Consider the following 20354-nt stretch of genomic DNA (forward strand, 5'->3'; position numbering starts at 1 on the left):
AGTAAGACGACTTACTTCTGCCTGTTTGAGCTCTTCTCGGCTTATTTCCTCCAATGAAGCTTCTAGGAACTTCATGGCATATCGCTCAATGGGAGTCAGCTGTAAGAAAGAGTAAGTTGATATACAAAAGAGTCCAGAACTCACCGTTATTTACTATCACCATGGAAGACAGGCAAAAAACAAAACAAAACACACACACACACACACACACAAAGAAACACCAGTCTGAGTCCTGGCCTAAGTTCTGACGGGTGAAGAGAAGTGGTAGTGGACCCAACACTGACCTGTTCTACAAGGGCAGCAATTTCCTGTTCAGCTCTAGACATCTCCTCATCCTCAGGTCCAGGCCCAGTCCGACTGGCCTCTTCTCCCTCACCAGCAGGAAACGCATCATTCTCATTAAATTCTGCAAGCTCAGCCACTTGTTCAGCTTTGGCCTGGGTAGCTGCACGGATATCTTCTTCATCTTCTGCCCGACACAATGCCTTCAAGGTGTACAGAAGAAAAACAAAGCACAAAGAAGAAACTTAAGAACTTGAAAGCCAGTAAGATGGCTCAGTGCGTAAAAGCAATTGGCCAGCAAGCCTGAAAGTCTTGAGTCTGAACCTCAGAATCTTTAGTGGAAGCAGACAGATTCTAGAAAGTTGCTCTCTGACTTCCACATGCAGGTGATGGCACATACACATACATACAATGAACAATAAAAATTTTTTTCAAAGAAGAAAGGGGGGTGGGTGGAGCTAGAGAGATGTCTCAGCATTAAAGAGAGCTTACCATTCTTGCAGAGAACCTGAGTTTGGTTCCCGGCACCGTATTAAGTGGCTGAACTCCAGCTCAAGGGGGATTCTAACCCCTCTGGCCTCCCATGGTACCTGTACTCATGTGCAAATACCCACACACAGACAAAACAGACACATAACTGAAAATAAAAAGAATCTTTAAACAAAACAAAATCCAAAAACTTATCTAGGCACGTTGTAGGTACATGCCGATAATTTCATTCCTTAGGAGGTAAAAATAGGATTGTTGAAAATTTGCGGTCAGCTTGTTTTATATAGAATGTTCCAGGCCAGCAAGAGAAACATGGTAAGACTTGTCTTTAAATTTACAGAGTTCCACCTATCTCTGCCTCAAGAATGCCTACACTACACTCCTATGAAAACACTTGAGGCAGGTGGGTATGGCAGTACACACCTTTGATCCCAGCACTCAGGAGGCAGAGGCAGGCAGATCTCCGTGAGTTTGAGGCCAGCCTGATCTACATAGAGTACTAGCCTTGGCAGGACTGTTACACAGAGAAACCCTGTCCTGAAAAACAAAAAACAGCCAAACCAAACAACTCCCGCCCCATATTTACAGATCATTATTTACAGATCATGTTCTGGAACATGAGAGTTACCAACGCAACTCAATGCTCAACACATGATAGAATGGATCTGACTAGCTCTCCCACTGTGGAGAAACTACTGTTGTAGAGCCCCTTATCTCTAGTTCCTTTCCTTTATAATCTGCTTTAGAGTTTCTCTTAAAAAAAAAAAAAAAAAGAGTAAAGAGAAAAAGAAAAAAGAATAGAAACAGGTTGAGGGTGCTAGGTTCCGTCCCCAGCAACAAAAACATAAAGACTGAAGTCACGAGATGAAGGCAGGAGAGACAGCTCAGAAAAATACCAGCTGCCCTCACAGACCTGGAACAGCCCGTAAACTCCAGGGTTCCAATGCTCTCTCTCCTTGACTCTGTGAACACCTGCGCTTATGCATGCACACACACACACACACAGATACAAACACATCCCACCATTAACTAAATTTACATCAAACTTACTAGGAGAAGCCGCCTATGGGCCACTGAATTAGCTGATTAGGTAAAGGCCCAAACTTGACCAAAGTTGTATCTTTGAAATCCATACTTAAAAGGAGACCGGTGACTCCTACAAAACTGTCCTCTGACCTCCCCATACAAAATAAATGTTAAAATATGCCCAGCAACGAGAAAGTTGTATGGTTCTACCCTGCCACTCTTCTATACCTGTAGTTTACTTTCCTCTTTTCTAAGAATTATATAACAAACTGCATGCTACACAATATACTGCATACATACATACATACATTTATATATGCAAAGGCAGATGATGATAAATAATACCTTTTCCCCCAATCACTGTTCTCCAAGCTTTGAGACACATAGCTCCTGCTTATTCTAGATAGGTTTCTGTTTCTTTCCATTAAACTTCACTAATAAGGATATGGGCAACACCAGTATCCCTGATCCCTTTAGTAAACTCGGGGATTCATTCAGTGGCTGCTCTGCTTCTTTGGTTTAGACAAACAAGTACACCCATGGTGCTGAGTCACGAACAGTATCAAATCAGATCTTGGCACATCTCAAGCAAAACTCTCCCCCCTTTAGGCTCACTTAAAAGTGCTTCTTAAAAAAAAAAAAAAAACAAAGTTATAAATGCTTAGATCCAGTATTTGAGAATTATGGATTAGTAGGCTTTGAAATGGAGGCACAGGAACCAACCTTTTTAGATGTTCTTTATATGTAGGAGTGTTTGCTTGCAATGTATATGTGTATAACGTGTGCCTATTGCTTTAAGAAGTCAGAAAAGAGTGATAGATTCCCTTGAGGTAGAGATGAAGACAGCTAGCTATGAGCTAACAGGTGCTGGGAACTGAACCTGAGTTCTCTGCACAAGCAAGAAGTGCTCTTAAGCACTGAGTCATCTCTCTAGACCCTCCCTCACCATTTTCAAACAGGTTTCTCTGTGCAGCTATAGATCATAATGGACACACATACACATACATCACCCATGGCTTCAGTTTCTTTTTGAAGCACTTGAGTCGCATTTGTAGCCTTTTCTGTACTCAAGCAATAGCCCCTGTCTCAAAACAAACAAAACCCTTAATATCTGGGCTAGGAGGGTAACTCAGCAGGTAAACATGCTTGCTTTGATTCCTGGAATGCACATAGTGAAAGGAGGAAACTATTACAAGTTATCCTATGGCATCCAGAGAAGTGCTTATGGCACGCACACCCGCACACATATGCTTAGAGTAATACATGAAATTTTTTAAAATTTAAAAGCTGGGCATAGTGGCACTTTTTTTTTTTTTTTTGGTTTTTCAAGACAGGGTCTCTCTGTGTGGCCTTGGCTGTCCTGGACTCGCTTTGTAGACCAGGCTGGCCTCGAACTCACAGCGATCCGCCTGCCTCTGTCTCCCGAGTGCTGGGATTAAAGGCGTGCGCCACCACACCCGGCTAGTGGCACATCTTTAATCTCAGCACTTGGGAGGCTGAGACAGGTGGTTCCCTGATTTCAAGGCCAGCCTGGTCTACAGAGTGAGTTCCAGGACAGCCAGGGTTACATAGAGAAACTCTGTCTCAAAACAAAACAAGGGGGCTGGAGAGATGGCTCAGCGGTTAAGAGCACTGGCTGCTCTTTCAAAGGTCCTGAGTTCAATTCTCAGCAACTATATGGTGGCTCACAACCATCTATAATATGACCTGGTGCCCTTTTCTGGTGTGCATGAAGACAGTGTACTCATATACATAAAATGAATAAATCTTTAAACAAAACAAAACAAACCCCAACTAAACAGAAAAAGCCATTTCAATGAGCTGTTAGGCTTCCACATTTAAAAATCAGTGTCTTCTTCATACACTTTTTATATATACCACCGTAGGCTCGCATATTTTATGTTTAGTCTCCAGCTTGGTGAACTGAAGAAGAGATAAACCTGTTTTTGTTACGATCCCAAGTGTGGGATGGGGAATGGTCTTGTGTGAGAACAGGTGATGTTAATTCACTAAAAGGCAAACCACCTCATGCGGGAGTTTGATTGTTGCCAGCTAAAAGGATCCGTGAACAAGCTCTGAAAAAAGATATTTAAGAAAGCCCAAAACTAGAGACAAGGCCTTTAAAGACTTGAGAGAGTTTTGACTGTTCATCGCTCCACTTCAAAATGCTCCTTAAAAAAAAAAAGTTTGAGAAAAGGCTTCAAGACTGTGGGTTCTGACTGAGATTCCGGGATCTAGTTACTCCAGGTTCCAACAAAAAAATCCTGCTGACTACGCCAAGAAAATTGTTCCTCAAAACTTATATCCTTACGGTTTTGTTATTGTGTTCTCTAATCTCCTTTTCCCATCATTTAGGTTAGTCGGGTTATAAGTAATGTACGCTTAGTTAATAAGTTCAAAATAAAATATATTTGTTAAAAAAAAATTAAACCTACAGTGAACTGTTTCAGAATGATTGGAAGGTGGGTGCTTGCTGGTCTAGGTATAGCTTTCTTGGAAGAAGTTTGTTGCTAGGGGTGGGCTTTGAGGCTTTAAGCTTTCTGCCCACTGCAGGTGGGTCAGGCTGTACAGCTCTCAGCAGGCGCTCTAACACCATGTGCTCCCTACCGTGATGATAACAGACTAACCTTCTGAAACTGTTAAGAGGTCTACAATTAAAATGCTTAGTCCTTACGAGTTGCCTAAGTCATGGTTTCTCTTCAGAGTGATAAAACAGTAAGTAAAACAATCACTTAATGTTTCCAAATTAGTTCAACAAGTAAAATCATCAAAAAGCACTGCTTAAAAAAAAAAAGTACTGCTATTAAAATGCAAAGTAGCTTGAGTCCAGCACTTTTAGAACAGTCTGGGCTGCATAATGAGACTCCCATTTCATAAAATAAGACAAGCTTAACACAGTTAAAATAAAAATTCACACTCTATTTTTCTCTATTAAATAATGTGAACCAATAGGCAATGTACTTAAAACACTACCAATGCCAGGCATGGAGGCGCATACACTGGGAGACAGAGGCAGGTGGATATGTTGCGAGTTCAAGGCCAGTCTGGTCTACATACTGAATTTCAGGACAGTAAGGGCTACATAAAGAAACCCTTTACCCCTTAATTACCTTACTCAACAAGAAATTAAACCTAGTATTGAAAATCTAGCCAACTGCCCAAGGCTAGTGAAGTTATGAATCTTGGACGAGAGCCTACAACCATGTTACAAACCCGCATAATTTTTAACTACATTCTAAATATTTTTTTTCTTATGCCCACAGATAAGAGTAGTTCTCATCTCTCATCAAAAAAATGTCAGCCTGGTGGTGGTGGCACACTCCTTCAATCTCTTTAATTCTGGACTCAAGAGACAGATCTCTGAGTTCAAGGCCAGCCGGGTCTATAGAGTTTTAGGACAGCAAAGGCTACACAGAGAAGCCCTGTCTCAAAAAACCCCAACCCAACCCAACCCCAAAACCCCACAAAAGCAAACAAGCCCTAATAAAAACAACACAACTCCAAACTTCACTGCAACAAAATGAACATAATTACAGAATACCACAACCAATTAAACGCAGAGGTGCGGAGTCTAGTCCTAGTGCATCCACCTACAAACAGCCTCCCCAACTAAGGCTCAGTGGGCATTTTGGAAGGGGCAGAAAAGATTGTAAAAGCAAGAGAAGATCAGGTAATTAAAAAAAAATTATGCAGGCTGGAGAGATGGCTCAGAGGTTAAGAGCACTGGTTGCTCTAAAGGTCCTGAGTTCAATTCCCAGCAACCACATGTTGGCTCACAACCATCTACAATGAGATTTGATGCCCTCTTCTGACATGCAGGCGAAACACTGTATACATAATAAATAAATGAATCTTTAAAAAAAATTATGCATGAGTGCTCTGTTTTTATGCACACCGGAAAAAGGAATCAGATTCCATTACAGATGGTTGTGAGTTATCATGTGGGTGCTGGGAATTGAACTCAGAACCTATGGAAGAGCAGCAAACATTCTTAAAAGCTGAGCCATCTCTCCAGCCTGAAGATCAGGGAATTTGCTGTGAGATTGTATCGCTTAGTAATGTCAGAATCTCTCACAGACATGAATAAAAAGGTCTGAACAAGGACAACAGCCATAGATATGCCAAAATGGATAGGGAAAGACCATGAGGCCTTGACCTTACACAAGGAACTACAAGCAACTAAGGAATGCTGAAAGCATGAGGAAGTCTTCCCTAGGAAAGAGCACACCAACTGGCTATTCAACACCAAATGGTCAGCTTTGAAAACATACATGAGTCCATTATATGGACTAAAAGGGTGGTGTAGACAGACAGACACACACACACACAGCCACAATTAATGAAAAAAGAAAAAAAAGGCCATGGATTTGAATGACAAAAAGGAGGGGTAAGGCTTGGAGGAAAAAGAAGGGGAAAATGATATGATCATATTATAATCTTTATTTATTTATTTATCATTATGTATACAGTGTTCTGTCTGCATGTACACCTGCACTCCAGAAGAGGGCACCAGATTACATTATAGATGGTTGTGAGCCACCATGTAGTTGCTGGGAATTGAACTCAAGACCTTTCTTTAGAAGAGCAGTCAGTGCTCTTAACCACTGAGCCTTCTCTCCAGCCCCCATATTATAATCTTAAAAAATAAAAAACAAACAAAACATTAACCATAATCTGGAAATCAGTAGAAACTGTAATTTCCCGTCTGAACAAACTCAAATAAAGATGAAAGACAACATATATCTAAATAGCAGTGTTATTTTATGACTGATCCATCTTTTGTTACCTGCTCCAATATATGCGTCTGCTTGCTGGCCACAGCCTCCTCCTCCTCCTCAGGAACAGAAGATGAGGATGAGCCAGGCGGCTCCTCCAGAGGCATATCAAACAGCTCCCTGATGGTCTGCTATTGGATGTAACAGAGGGGAAAGGTTAACCAATGGAATAGTACTTCGAGGCCAAACCTTTGAGGTCTGAAAGTATGAGACATTATTACCAGTTGACAGAGATCTGTGGAAATCAAAGTAGCAGCTGTCTAGCAAAAAGAGGAACTCACTCAAGAACAAAAGTTCTCTTCTGTTTAGATTGAAGGATTTTATTTTCTACCTGTTTAAAATAGGCTGTAGTGAAGTTGCCTCCCTCAATGGCCATATCTCCCAACATTCTCTTCTGATTTGCCTTTTTTAGAATGTTCTCCTCTACTGTTCGTTCACTGATAAGCCTGGGAAATGGAAGTGAAATGTAAACAGACAAATATATCAAGAATACCCTATAAATACAGAGAAGGTAAGGTGAAGCAAGATCAGGTAATACCTATAGATGTGGACATCTCGAGTTTGACCAATTCGGTGACAGCGATCCTGGGCCTGAGCATCCATGGTGGGATTCCAGTCGCTGTCATAAAAAACAACAGTGTCTGCTCCTGTCAGGTTCACACCTACACCCCCACTGCGAGTGGAAAGGATGAAGCAGAATATGCGTTTGTCTGCATTGAACCGTTCCATCAAGGCCTAGAAGAAAAGGGGGAAAAAAGATGGTATTGGGAGATTTATTCCCAAAACCAAAGATTGTTTAATTTTTAAGGTCCTTTCTCTAAGCTTGAGAAAAAGAAGCAGAATCTGGGGTGAGTCTCTAGTGGGCTAAGGATGCCTAAGTCACCTGTCTCTGCTCCACTCTAGTAGACCCATCCAGACGCAAATATAGGTGGCCATGGTAGGTGAGAAACTGTTCCAATACATCCAACATTCGGGTCATCTGGGTGAAAATGAGCACACGGTGCCCCTCCGCCTTGAGCTGCCGCAATAGCACTGCCAATGTTTGCAGCTTTCCTGAACAAATAAATGAATACAAGCAGTGAGCTACAGGATTGTATAAATAAAATAATACTAGAAAGCCAACGGTAAAGAGTTATAAGGTTTTATGCCAAGGTTTCAATCAGTCCATTCAATAAAAAACATTTTAACTCTCCATTTTCTACCCTTAAAGTTCTTCCTTATAGCCGGGCATGGTGGCACACGCCTTTAATCCCAGCATTCAGGAGGCAGAGGAAGGCGGATCTTTGTGGGCTGGAGAAACCCTGTCTCAAAAAAAAAAAAAAAAAAAAAAAGGTAAAAGGTTTCTCTTTATAGTATGTACATACTGGGAACTTAATTATTAACAAATCTATAGGCTCACAGACAGGAACCTAAGGTCACAGATTATAACCATAGGACCACAGGATAAGACAGGCTAGGACGGTAAGAGGTTACCTAGTTGTCTTCAAACAGAGATGATGCTGAGACTTGAGAAATTCCAAGATCACTTACTGATTCCTCTTCTGTAAGAGCCAGGTTAGGTTCCCAGCACCCACACGGTAGATCACAATCGTCTGTAATATTCTAGTTCTAGGAATCTGGTGTCCTCTTTTGACGTTCCTAGCTACCATGCATGCATATAGCACACATACATACAAAACATACACTCACATACAAAAACAAAGTATTTTTTAAATGAAACAAACAGAAATGGGGATAGGGTGGGGTGAAGGGAGGCTGGCTGCAGAGATGGCTCAGTGATTAAAGCACGTGTTATACAAGCGTTGAATGCTTGAGTCTGAATCCCTACTATCCATGTAATAGCTAGGGGTGGGGAGTGAAGACGGGAAAACAGGCAAAAAGGAATGGAGGCCATACAATCTAGCTGAAATAGTGAGATCCATGTTTAATAATAGACCGTGTGAAAAGAAATAAAGCTGGGGAGTGAAAGTGAAATAATATGAGTTAAATCTCATGAAAATGTACAACAACAATAACTGTCCAAAAAAAACCTATCAAAGAACAAATTTAATCAATTATAGAAAAAAGGTGGAGAGTAATAGAGAAAAATAATTGGCATTAGCCTCCGGCCTCCACACTGAAACACAGGCAAGTGCAACTGCATATACACGTATGCACAAGAAAATTTTGTTCTTTCCTGTTTTGAGACCAGGTCCCGCTATGTAGATAAAATTGACCTCAAAGTTAACTTCCTGCTCATGCTTCTCAAATGCTGGGTTTATGGATATATGCTACCATTCCAGGTCCCCCCACCACCACCAAAAAAATTCTTTTTTGTTATTCTTTTCTTTTTTTTTTTTTTCTTCTCTCATGCATTAAATCACAAACCCTGAATAAAAATTCAGTTTTTCAGCCAGGGTTGGGGTTGGGGTGGGGGTTAGTGGCGCACGCCTTTAATCCCAGCACTTGGGAGGCAGAGGCAGGTGGATTGCTGTGAGTTTGAGGCCAGTCTGGTCTACAAAGTGAGTTCAGGACAGCCAAGGTTACACAGAGAAAGGGGGAGAAGAAAATACACCATTCATACACACAAGAATTCAAGAGGAAAAGGGTGGATGAAGTTAAAAAACTGTTAACTCCATCTACTGTCTGATTACAGGTTTTATACTTCTTAGAAAAAGAATTACCTCATAGTCAAAAGGCAATCACAAAACAGATGAATTCTAAAATACAACAGGTTGCATTTTTTGGTTGCTGTTGTTTATTTTTCAAGACAGGGTTTTTCTGTGTAGCTTTGTCTTTTTTTTCCCCTAAAGATTTTTTTTTTAAAAAAATATATGAGTGCTCTATTTGCATGTAGACCTGCATGCCACAAAAGGGCACTAGATCTCATTATAGATGGTTGTGAGGCAGTATATGGCTGCTGGGAATTGAACTCAGGACCTCTGGAAGGGCAGCCAGTGCTCTTGACCCCGAGTCATCTCTCTGGTCCCAGGTTACATATTTTAAAACTAAACATTTTCTAGAGAAGCTGGAGAGATGGCTCAGTGGTTAAGAGCACTGCCTGCTCTTCCAAAGGACCCGGGTTCAATTCCCAGCACCCACATGGCAGCTTACAACTGTCTGTAACTCCAAGATCTGACACCCTCACACAAATGCACATAGATTAAAATTAAATATTAAAAAAATAAACATTTTTCTTTTTTCTTTTTAAAAGATTATGATTATGATTATTACTATTATTATTACAGTGCTCTGCCTGTAAACCTGCAGGCCAGAAGAGGGCATCAGATCACACTATAGATGGTTGTGAGCCACCACGTGGTTGCTGGGAATTGAACTCAGGACCTCTAGAAGAACAGTCAGTGATCTTAACCTCTGAGCCATCTCTCCAGGCCAAAACAAAACATCTCTTATCTATGTATCCATTACCTAAGGTCACGGTGGGTTTAGAGTGACAAAGGTTGACAAGGCCTAAAGGTTAAGACATAAGAATGCATGTCTTTTCAATAAGGACTGATCTGGCTACATATTTTCTAGCTATCTCTTAGTTTATAGTGAGTCGGGACAATAATTTTATCTGTTTTTCATTCTAAGAAACAAAGTGAATTTAAAATGATAGTATATAATGCCATAAGGGGACAAGGTATAAGCAACTGTAACACAACAGTTTTGTATATTCGGACACTAAGGTTTGTACTTAATTTAGACATTTCTAGAGACCCCATTATATGTTGGGCTCATGGGAAGTTTAAACCAAATTGCCTGTATTTATGGTGTATACCAGGATTCATGATGACATTTGGGGTGAAGGCTTATCTAAGGCGACAACGTTGCCTCAAGGCTGTCCCCTAATGAGGCACCTGGAAGTCCACAAAAGTATTTATTGCACCCATGAACTTTCTAAAATTGTTTTAAAACATCTAAAACAATATAACTTTGAATCAACTCAGGAATTCCATAATCAGAAATAATTAATCTAAACAGCAATACATAAGATCCCTTAGGAAGTTTGTTCAATCAGAGTGGGTAAATATCTAGAAAGTGATGATTCACATCAATGCCAGATTTTAGAGAAATGTAGCAGCACATATATGACGGGGTTGGCCAGGTGGTGGTGGCGCACGCCTTTCATCCCAGCACTCAGGAGGCAGAGGCAGGCGGATCACTGTGAGTTCAAGGCCAACCTGGTCTACAAAGCAAGTCCAGGACAGTCAAGATTACAGAGAAACCCTGTCTCAAAAAACCGAAACAAACAACCAAAACAAAAACCAACAACCAACGAAACAAAAAACAACAAATGACAGGGTTGTCAGAGGTTGGAATCAATTCTGGGCTGCATCACAGTACAGACCTTGCAAGATACCAGATCTCTTGCAGAGAGCTCTCATGCTTACTGAACTTCCCCAAATCTATGGCTCTTCACATCTTGTCAGAAGCTAGAAGCAGTTCTGGGCCTGCCTCACAGTATAGACCTTGCAAAATACTGGATTACCTCCTAGAAAGCCTACATACCTAATGAGCTCCATTAACAATGGCTTTGCGCGCGCGTGTGTGTGTCTCTGTGTGTGTGTGTGTGTGTGTGTGTGTGTGTGTGTGTGTGTGTGTGTGTGTGTGTGTTTCGAGAGGGTTTCTCTGTGTAGCCTTGGCTGTCCTGGACTCACTTTGTAGACCAGGCTAGACTCAAACTCGAAGCAATCCGCCTGCCTCTGCCTCCCGAGTGCTGGGATGAAAGGCGTGCGCCACCATTGCCCAGCAACAGAATAGTTCTTGACACAAGCTAATAGTAATAATAATCAGGAGAATGATAGACAGGTTGAGAGTAAAGGGTAAGGACGAGAGACAGGGCAGACGAATAAGATGGTCCTAGATACATGGACCTATTAAATGGCTGACGATCTACTACATGCTATCATTTTTTCAGAACTTATTATTGTATAAACAATAAATGCTGTGGCTTAAGCTCTGGTTTTGTTTCTTGCAGGCAAATTCATTATATTCAATGTAAGGTTTCTTATCTTTAACCATGTAGTCTAATATTACCACTGTATAAGATCATTTATTGTTTATATAATAATTCTAAAAATGATAGTGTATAGTAGATCATCAGCCATTTAATAGCTAGGATCATCTCTATGCAGCATCTTTTTAGTCTTGATACTTAGAAAGAGTGAATAATCTGGTGTGGAGGAATTCGAAGTCATCCTTGGCTCCATAAGCAAGTCAGAGGCCATCCTGGGATACACAAAACTTGGACTCATATAAAACAAAATAAACAAAATATTGAGGGGCCTGCAATGAAAAAGAACTCACCACAATCATACTGGATGAGTCTCAAGTCAGGGAACTGGGTACGCATATTACATACAATACGGTGCAAAGGACGGGCTCGGGGCCAGAGCTCACAGGCCAATTGCTCCTGGAAGGCTGCTTGATGAGGGGCCAGCCAAGGAGGTGGGTGGCAGGCATGCAGGGAAGGGGGAGGGGCCTCCACAGGAGGCATGACAAAGATGAACCTATGAAAGGAAGAAAGTAAACAATGTAAAAGATAATCCCCTGAAATACCACAGAAGTTAGCCCTCAGAACGTTACCCACTGAAGCCCCAAGACCCAGTCCCCATGAGCACTTAGCCTTGCCAACCTCTCAATGATTTCTGACAGTTGGTCTAGTCGCTGCTGGGGAAACAGTACAGCCTTATGGGCAGCCTCAGTGTAAGTCCAAAAGATGGGGTGGCTGGGGCCAGGAGAACGTGGGCCAATGGGGCTGGCAACAGGTTGGGGCAAGGTACAGAAATCCAGGACTTCAGTTCCATACATGGGCGCCAGGGCCCCATGAGCCTCACTAAGTTGGAAAATCCGTTCCAGGCGTTCAGATCGTTGTTGCTTCCGCTTTTCTTCCAGAGAATCCTAAAGAATAAAAAACAGAAGTGGGTGTACTCAAGAGTTTGCAACAAAACTTTCTAAAAACCTAGGTTCTTCCAGATGGGGTCTGGAGTAATAATAAGAAAAAAACAAACAGTCAACATATCCAACAATTTATAGCATGGCTGATTTGTGGTAATTTTATTAAGTAACATTCAACTTCAGGACATCTAATTTATAGTTTCGGGTAGTAGTTTCATGAAATGTGAATGAGAATGTGCATGCACACACACAAATTTAATAAATGTAAATTAAAAAAAAAAAACAGCCGATATTGAGCCAGGGGTGCTGGCACATGCCTTTAATCTAGTATTTGGGACGAGATGCAGGTGGATTTCTGTGAATTCTAGGACAACCAAGGGTACATAGTGAGAAACCCTGTCTCAAAAAAGGAAAAAATACGCCGGCCGTGGTGGTGCACACCTTTAATCCCAGCACTTGGGAGGCAGAGGCAGGTGGATCGCTGTGAGTTCGAGGCCAGCCTGGTCTACAAAGCGAGTCCAGGACAGCCAAGGCTAATACAGAAAGACTCTGTCCCAAAAAAACCAAAAAACGAAAAAAATATAAAGCCTGTTGCGGTAGCACACACCTGCCCCAGTACTTGGGGAGACAGAGGCAGGCAGATCTCTGTGAGTTCGAGGCCAGCCTGATCTACAAACTGAGTCCAGGACAGGAATGACTACACAGAGAAACTCTGTCTCAATAAAACAAAAGCAGAAACAGAAAAAAAAAAAAAAAGGGAATAAAATAAAAACCAAGGGGTGTAGGCTGACTAAAAAAGCAAAAATGATAGGGAGGGGGGAGGGAAGAGTGGAAAGGCATGCAACAAGAAGGGGCTTCTCTTTTGTTGTTATTGAGACACGGTTTCTCTGTATAGTCCTGGCTGTCCTGGAACTTGCGGCTCTCCAGTACTGGGATTAAAGGCATGGGTCACCATTCCCTGGCTAAAGAGGGACTTTCTAATTAAGAAGGAAAATCTTTCTGTCATATGGTGGAGGAAAGTTCAGAGTGGGAAAAGTAAAGAAAACCTCTAGGTACCATGGCTACTTAGGTGACTGCTTTAACTATCATGACTTCAGGTATACAGTCTTTCCTGTGTTTTGGTTTCATTGATTTTGGAATTTTTATGGGTGTGTACATTTTTTTATTTTTCTTACATAATTTAACTATAATAGCTCATTTTGAAGGTCTAGCAGTGTAAAAGAAATAAAAGTTCATAATGTAGGGTTAGTAAACTACCCTTAATAGTAACTCATGGTAAGACAAATACATTTCCAAAATGGGGGAAGAGGTGGCCAAAGAGAATTAGTCAATCATCCACTACATAAATAAAAGGCTATTTTTCCTTATATGTACATAATTTTTATCTCAACCAACATAATAAATAGCAGGGTGTGTAATATAAACTAACATTCCAACTAGAAGCATATTCAAATAAAAAACTGACTATGAATATTATAGACTATTTATAAAAAACACTATGTAAATTTGTATTTAAAATTAATCTTATTTATCAAACTACTCCCATGTTCTCTGACAAAATAAACCACACATACACATACTAATATATATCTATTTTATCATTTAGCATTCACACACAGAATATGTAGGACAGCATAGCTTTTTGTTTGTTTTTTAGCATAACTTATCAGTGAATTCTTTTATGAACTCCAATAGGACTGAAGAGACACTCTGAAAAAGATTAACATATTTCAAATAAACTCTACATTCTTCATAGTAGCGAGTGGGAGACTTAACTGGGAGTCAGACATCTCTATGTTGTTCTGATCATTGTACAAGTACTTTCAAGTATGACTTTTAAGAGTAACATATAAAGTGTGCTAGTAGTAACAGGACAAAGGATTTTCATGTGCTCCACTGCTTAAGTAGTTATGCTGCTTCAAGTTATAAATCAATGGCATACCAATAAAACTTTTGCTTTTCTTTCTTTCTTTTTATTTATTTGTTTGTTTGTTTTGAGGAAGGGACTCTCTTTGTAGTTCTACCTGTTCTGGAACTCAAGTTTGTAAACCAGGCTGGCCTCTAACTCACATAGATCAGTCTGCCCCTGCCCCTGCCCCTGCCCCTGCCCCTGCCCCTGCCTTCCAAGTGCTAGAACTAAAGTTGTGCACCCTTGTACCTGGCCTTAAAATCTTCTTTCTTTGTTGTGTATGTTCTGGATGATTTACTCTAGAAGGGGTAGGAATGTCTCAGAATAGACATCATCAAGAAAACAAATGACAACAACAAGCTATAGGGATCCATGAAAAGGACTCTCCCTGCTCACTGTTGGTGGGAGTGTAAACTGCTCTAGTCATAATGAAAATCAGTGGTGAGGTTTCTCAAAAAGCTTAAAAACAAAACAAAACTACAACAACAACAAAAAACAACTACCAAATGATACAGCTATACCATACCTGGGGATATACACACAAAACATTCTATATCCTGTTACAACCATATTCACTACTGATCTATATTCACAAGCAGGAAATTCAGTTAGCTTAAACTCCATCAGTAATGCCAGCTGTGGAGGCGCACGCCTTTAATCCCAGCACTCGGGAAGTAGAAGCAGGAGGATCTCTGGGAGTTCAAGGTCAGCCTGGTCGACAAAGAGAGTCTAGGACAGCCAGAGCTATATAGAGAAACCCTGTCTTGAAAAACAAAAACAAACGAACAAACGAACCCCCCTCCCCAAACCACCACTACCACCACCAACGAAACAAAACAAAAACCAACAACAACAAAAATACCATCAGTTGATAAAAGGATACCAAAAATGTGGTACAGGGTCCAGTGAGCCAGCTCAGAAGACAAAAATCCTTATCATACAAACCCTGACAACTTAAAATTTGATCCCCAGAACCCACATTAGGAGGAAAAACCAACCAACCAAACAAGCCACCTATGTGGTAATGCACATCTGACACTTACCATAGCAACCATACACATATATAAATTGGGTGTCTAGGGATTTAGTTCAGCAATAGAATGCTTGGCTAGAGTGCACAAGGTCTTGGGTTGAATCACCAACACAAAAAACAAAACCAAAAATATTTTAATGTGGGATATATACACAATTGGGTTTTACTCGGCTATAAGGAATAAATCAAATTCTGAAATTTGGAAGAAAATGCATGGAACTGGATATATGGAGTAACCCAGTCTCAGAAAAATGTTACATATTGACTATCATATGTGGATCCTAGTTTTGAATTTTTAAATTTGAGTTTAACTTGGGAGTGCATGGAGAAGCCAAGAAGGGGGATAGAACACATGGCATCAGAGCAGTGGTTCTCAACCTAGGGGCTGCACAACCCTTCAGAGGGGCCCATATCCGATGGCTTGCATATCAGATATTTACACTGCAACAGTAGAAGATTATAGTTATGAAGTAGTAACAAAAAATACTCTTGTGGTTGGGGTTAATTCATATTAAAGGGTCACAATATTCGACAGTTTGAGAACTGCTAGGCTACAGGGAGAGAATATCAGGTATGGAAATGACTGGGTGGGGAATGGGGCAGAGTAGAGGATAAGGGGAGGACTAGCCAAAACTAAGTATGAAACTGCCCTAAAGAAACTTTTAAATTAATTTAAAAATATCCATAGTGGAAAAAAAAATATCCATAGTGTACATTCCAGGTCAGCCTGGTCTACATAGTGAGTTCCATAAAAGCCAAGGCTATATAAAGAGACCCTGTCTCAAAATAAATAAAAATAAGTTATGTATATGTATAACTAAGAGGGTTAGAGATAGGACTTAGTACTTAAGAATGCTTGCTGAACAATCATGAGGGCCTGAATATGGATCCCACTATCCAAATAACAGGCGAGGCATCCTCACAAATGCCTGTGGTCACAGCACTAAAGGGGACAGACTGGAGAATTGTGAGGATTGTTAGCTCCAGTCTAGACAAGAAAATGTGATCCCCAGATTAAAAGACAAAACCATGTCTCAAAGAAACCAGTGGACAGTGACAGAAGAACCTTGAAACCCTTCCCTAGCCTGTGAGCACTTACACATATACATGCAGTCTCTTTCTCCCCTTTTCCTTTTCACCTCTCGACTATACAAACACATAATTTTATCATTATTTTGTGTGTGGGTGTTTTGTGTGCACGTGTCTGTGTATCACACGCATGCAGTGTGCTAGAGGCCAGAAGAGGATGCTGCATCCCCTGGAGCTGGGGTTACAGAGGGTTATGAACTCCAGTCCTCTGTCAGAACAAGTGCTCTTAACACTGAGCACATAATTAAACACATAATTAAAAAAAAAGAAGTGAGGTAACCTGCACGCGTGGACAAGGATATTCATAAAAACTATTAGGTTATCAAACAAAATTCAATTGCCAGTTATGAAATATCTGAGTTATTGGTCAGAGAGGAGGCCCAGAAGGCCCCAAACAACACTGCTCTTGGTTGCCCATCAGACTAGATGGTAAAACACTATTGCGGAAGACTCCACACATGAGAACAGAGAAATTAAGCTGCAATAAGCTATGAGCTTGCTCCTTGTAGCTATCATGTTACTACAACATGCTCAGCAAGTAGCTGGGTGGAGAAAAACCAGTAATGGTCTGCATCTGGCTGTGAACTCTTTGAGTTCTAAAACCAACAAGCCAGGCAAGATATCCCATTAGTTTAACAGTGTCACGGTCATGGAAGTGCCCAGTCACTTTCTGCTTGGGTTTGGGAAGGAATCTACGCGTGGTACTTTAAAGCTGGCTAAAAGACCACAGCTGGGCGGGCAAAATGGCTCAGTGGGTAAAAGTGTGTGCTACACAAGCCTGACTATCTGAGTTTCATTCCTGGAACCCACAATGGAAGGAGAAAAGCAGCTCCTACACACTTACACACCCACACTCTCTCATGGCTGTGGAAGTTACAGAAGTGGGAGGGAACCTCTACAGTCTTTTACTAAGTGGGCACAGTGCCAAGCTGCATCCTAAACATTTGTATTTGTACTCAGATCAGCATTGCTGTCATCCATGGGCAGAGAAGATTCTGTTTGCAGAGGGTGGTAACTGGTCACAGTGATGAGAATAAGAGACTAGTATTTGCTCAGTCCTAAAGAGAACATCTGTATCGCCTCTTTCAGAGCTCAGAAAACGTAAAGCAAGAAGAGAAAATATAAGGTTTGGATAATGAAGGATGCTAGGAAATGATGTCTTCTGGACATGACATGGCGGTTACACTCATAAACAGCTGTGTAGTTACTTATACAAGATGGCGCTAACCAACACTCTATCACTGGTAGTTAACGGGAAAGGGGGGGTCATTTTCTTCAGTGGTATAGCCATGGTTCAATAACCATAACACTAATGCTTATGTAAGTAAACCTAATTAAACTCAGTGGGTCACCAAAATAACACAAAACAAGAGACATTTAAACAAAGCAGGAGGGTGTCTTGGTAAGAAGAAAGGGTTCAACAGGAGTGGAAAGGAACGCAACAAAGTAATGGAGGGTGAAAAAGAACAACACATACACACATTCGTTTTTTAAAGTTTAAAAACAGAGCCAAGAGCCAGAAAATGAAATGTGGTGGGTAAGAACTTGCTAACCAGTCACTTGGGTACCCTCGAGTTTAGAAGGGTAATTTGTTAGTCTGGAAACCTGAAAAACATTCATTTCCATATCTGTTTTCCTAGTTTATATGTAAACCCAGCAAACTGTTGTCAGCTATGGTAGTGTATACCTTTAATCCCAGGACTTGAAAGGCAGAGAAAGGAGGATCCCTATGAATTAAGGCTAGCCTGGTCTACACAGTGAATCATGTTCAGTCAAGACTAACAGTAAGACTCTTTAAAAAAAATCAAAACCAATATTCCACCTTTTGCAAAAGCATTTCCCATGCTTACAGTTTATATAATTTTGTCTTCTAGTCACTGAAGTGCAAGCTTCACATAGCATGACTAACATTCGACCTTGTTCCATCTCATTGTTGACTATGACATAAAAGTAAATCCACAATAAATTTTTGTCAGTACTGGAGATAGCTCAGTGGTAGTGCTTGTTTGCCATACTGAAAGCCCTGCATTTGATCCCTGGCATGGAGAAGAGGAAACAAACAAACAAACAGAAAATAAAATAAAAAGCAAAACTTGACTTCAGGTAACCATTCTCAGGGTAGAAGGGGAACCCCACCACAGTCAAGAAGCTATACGTGACAGGTGTTTGGTGGGTCATACCTTTAATTCTAGCACTTTAAGGCAGAGGAAAGCCAGAGCTACATAGTGAGACCCTGTCTCAAAAACAAAACAAACAAACAAAACAAACAACAGAAAAAGAAGCTATTATGATCGACAGCGGCTAGAAGAGTGGAGTCAGCTCTTGTCAACAGAGTGACACTGAGGAATGTCAGCCACACTCCAGAGCAGCCCCAGCTCAGGAGCAGATGGCCAACACAGAACAGACATCATGAAATTTGGGGGGAGAGCTGTTTTTAACTGAGAGAAAGAACAATGAAGTGGGTGGTTAGGAAGGTCAGGAGGACCTAGGAGGAGTTAGCGGAGGGCAAAGAACATGATCAAATATATTACAGGAAATGTCTAAATAATAAGTAAAAACATTAAAATGGGGGGGGGGGGAGAGAAGAAAAATTTCAAAACATGGTTTGCATGGCTGTCCTAGACTCCCTTTGTAGGCCAGGCTGGCCTCGAACTAACAGAGATCCGCCTGCCCGTGCATCCCAAGCGCTCGAATTATAGCCATGTGCCACCACGACCGGCTAAGAAAAAGTCTTTGGCAATCACAAGGGTCTGGATTTCATCTCTAGCACCAGAAGGTGGTGATGGCCTTAAATAGTAATTAAAAGTGGCAAATAATCTGAATAGACATTTCTTCAAAGAACATACAAATGGACAAAATAAACATGACAAGATACAAAGAAAGGCATGTTAGCACATGTCAGAAACCACAGGAGGCAAGCTGAAGCAAGGGGATCACAAATTCATAACCAACCAGAGTAAGACCTTCAGCACTTCAGGAAAAAGGAAAGAGCCTACAACAGTGGCACACGCCTCTAATCTCAGTACTCAGGGAGGCAGAGGCAGGCAGATCTCTGAGTTCAAGGCCAGCCTGCTCTATAAAGTGAGTTCAGGACAGTCAAGGCTACACAGAGAAAGAAAGAATGGGGGGGGGGGAATGGAGGGAAGGAAGAAAGGAAGAAAGGGAGGAAGGAAATGGGAATGAGCAATGACTCAAAGATCAGAGATGAGGAGTGCTATCATTGGGCTAGACATTTTGGGACACATTCCTAGACAGCCAGAGCTATATAGTAAAACAGTTTCCTTAAAAAAACCAAAACCCAGTGCCGGGCCAGGGTGGCGCACACCTTTAATCCTAGCACTGGGGAGGAAGGGATAGGCGGATCTCTGTGAGTTCGAGGCTAGCCTGGTCTACAAAATGAGTTCAGGATAGCCAAGGCTACACAGAGAAAGCCTGTCTCGAAAAACAAAAACAAACAACAAAGTATGCCAGAATCCACAATAAGCAGCTCACAATAGCCTGTAGTACAGTTGAAGAGAATCTGATGCTCTCTTCTAGCCTTGAAGAGCATCTGTACACATGTGTACATATACAGAAAGATACATACACATAAATTTAAAAAGAAAATAATCTTTTTAAAGAAGGGCGAGCTGGGTGTGGTGGCGCACACCTTTAATCCCAGCACTTGGGAGGCAGAGGCAGGCAGATTCCTGTGAGTTTGAGGCCAGTCTTGTCTTCAAAATGAGTCCATCGACAGCCAGGGCTGTTACACAGAGAAACCTTGTCTTGAAAAACCAAACCAATCATCCTCTGAGAAAGTTAAGACATTACTATTTCTGTTTTACAGATTGGAATACACACCCATGAAGGAGAAGGCATCTATCCAAATGTG

The 20354-nt window shown here is 41.2% G+C and overlaps 1 protein-coding gene across 6 annotated transcripts in view; it reads right to left on the bottom strand.

Moving 5' to 3' along the window:
- Window positions 1–20354, bottom strand: part of SRCAP (Snf2 related CREBBP activator protein) — a 59517-nt gene that overhangs the window by 3828 nt on the left and 35335 nt on the right. For all 6 annotated transcript variants that reach the window (XM_084772748.1, XM_084772746.1, XM_084772749.1 and 3 more), the window contains 8 exons: window positions 12190–12455; window positions 11862–12064; window positions 7456–7625; window positions 7111–7307; window positions 6904–7018; window positions 6584–6703; window positions 285–485; window positions 16–99 (listed from right to left, as the gene is read on the bottom strand). In XM_084772748.1, coding sequence (XP_084628874.1) covers window positions 16–99; window positions 285–485; window positions 6584–6703; window positions 6904–7018; window positions 7111–7307; window positions 7456–7625; window positions 11862–12064; window positions 12190–12455 — 1356 coding nt within the window. The remainder of the gene's footprint in view (window positions 1–15; window positions 100–284; window positions 486–6583; window positions 6704–6903; window positions 7019–7110; window positions 7308–7455; window positions 7626–11861; window positions 12065–12189; window positions 12456–20354) is intronic.

The sequence above is a fragment of the Acomys minous genome (assembly GCF_964271855.1).
Source record: "Acomys minous genome assembly, chromosome: 2".
Lineage (NCBI taxonomy): Eukaryota > Metazoa > Chordata > Mammalia > Rodentia > Muridae > Acomys > Acomys minous.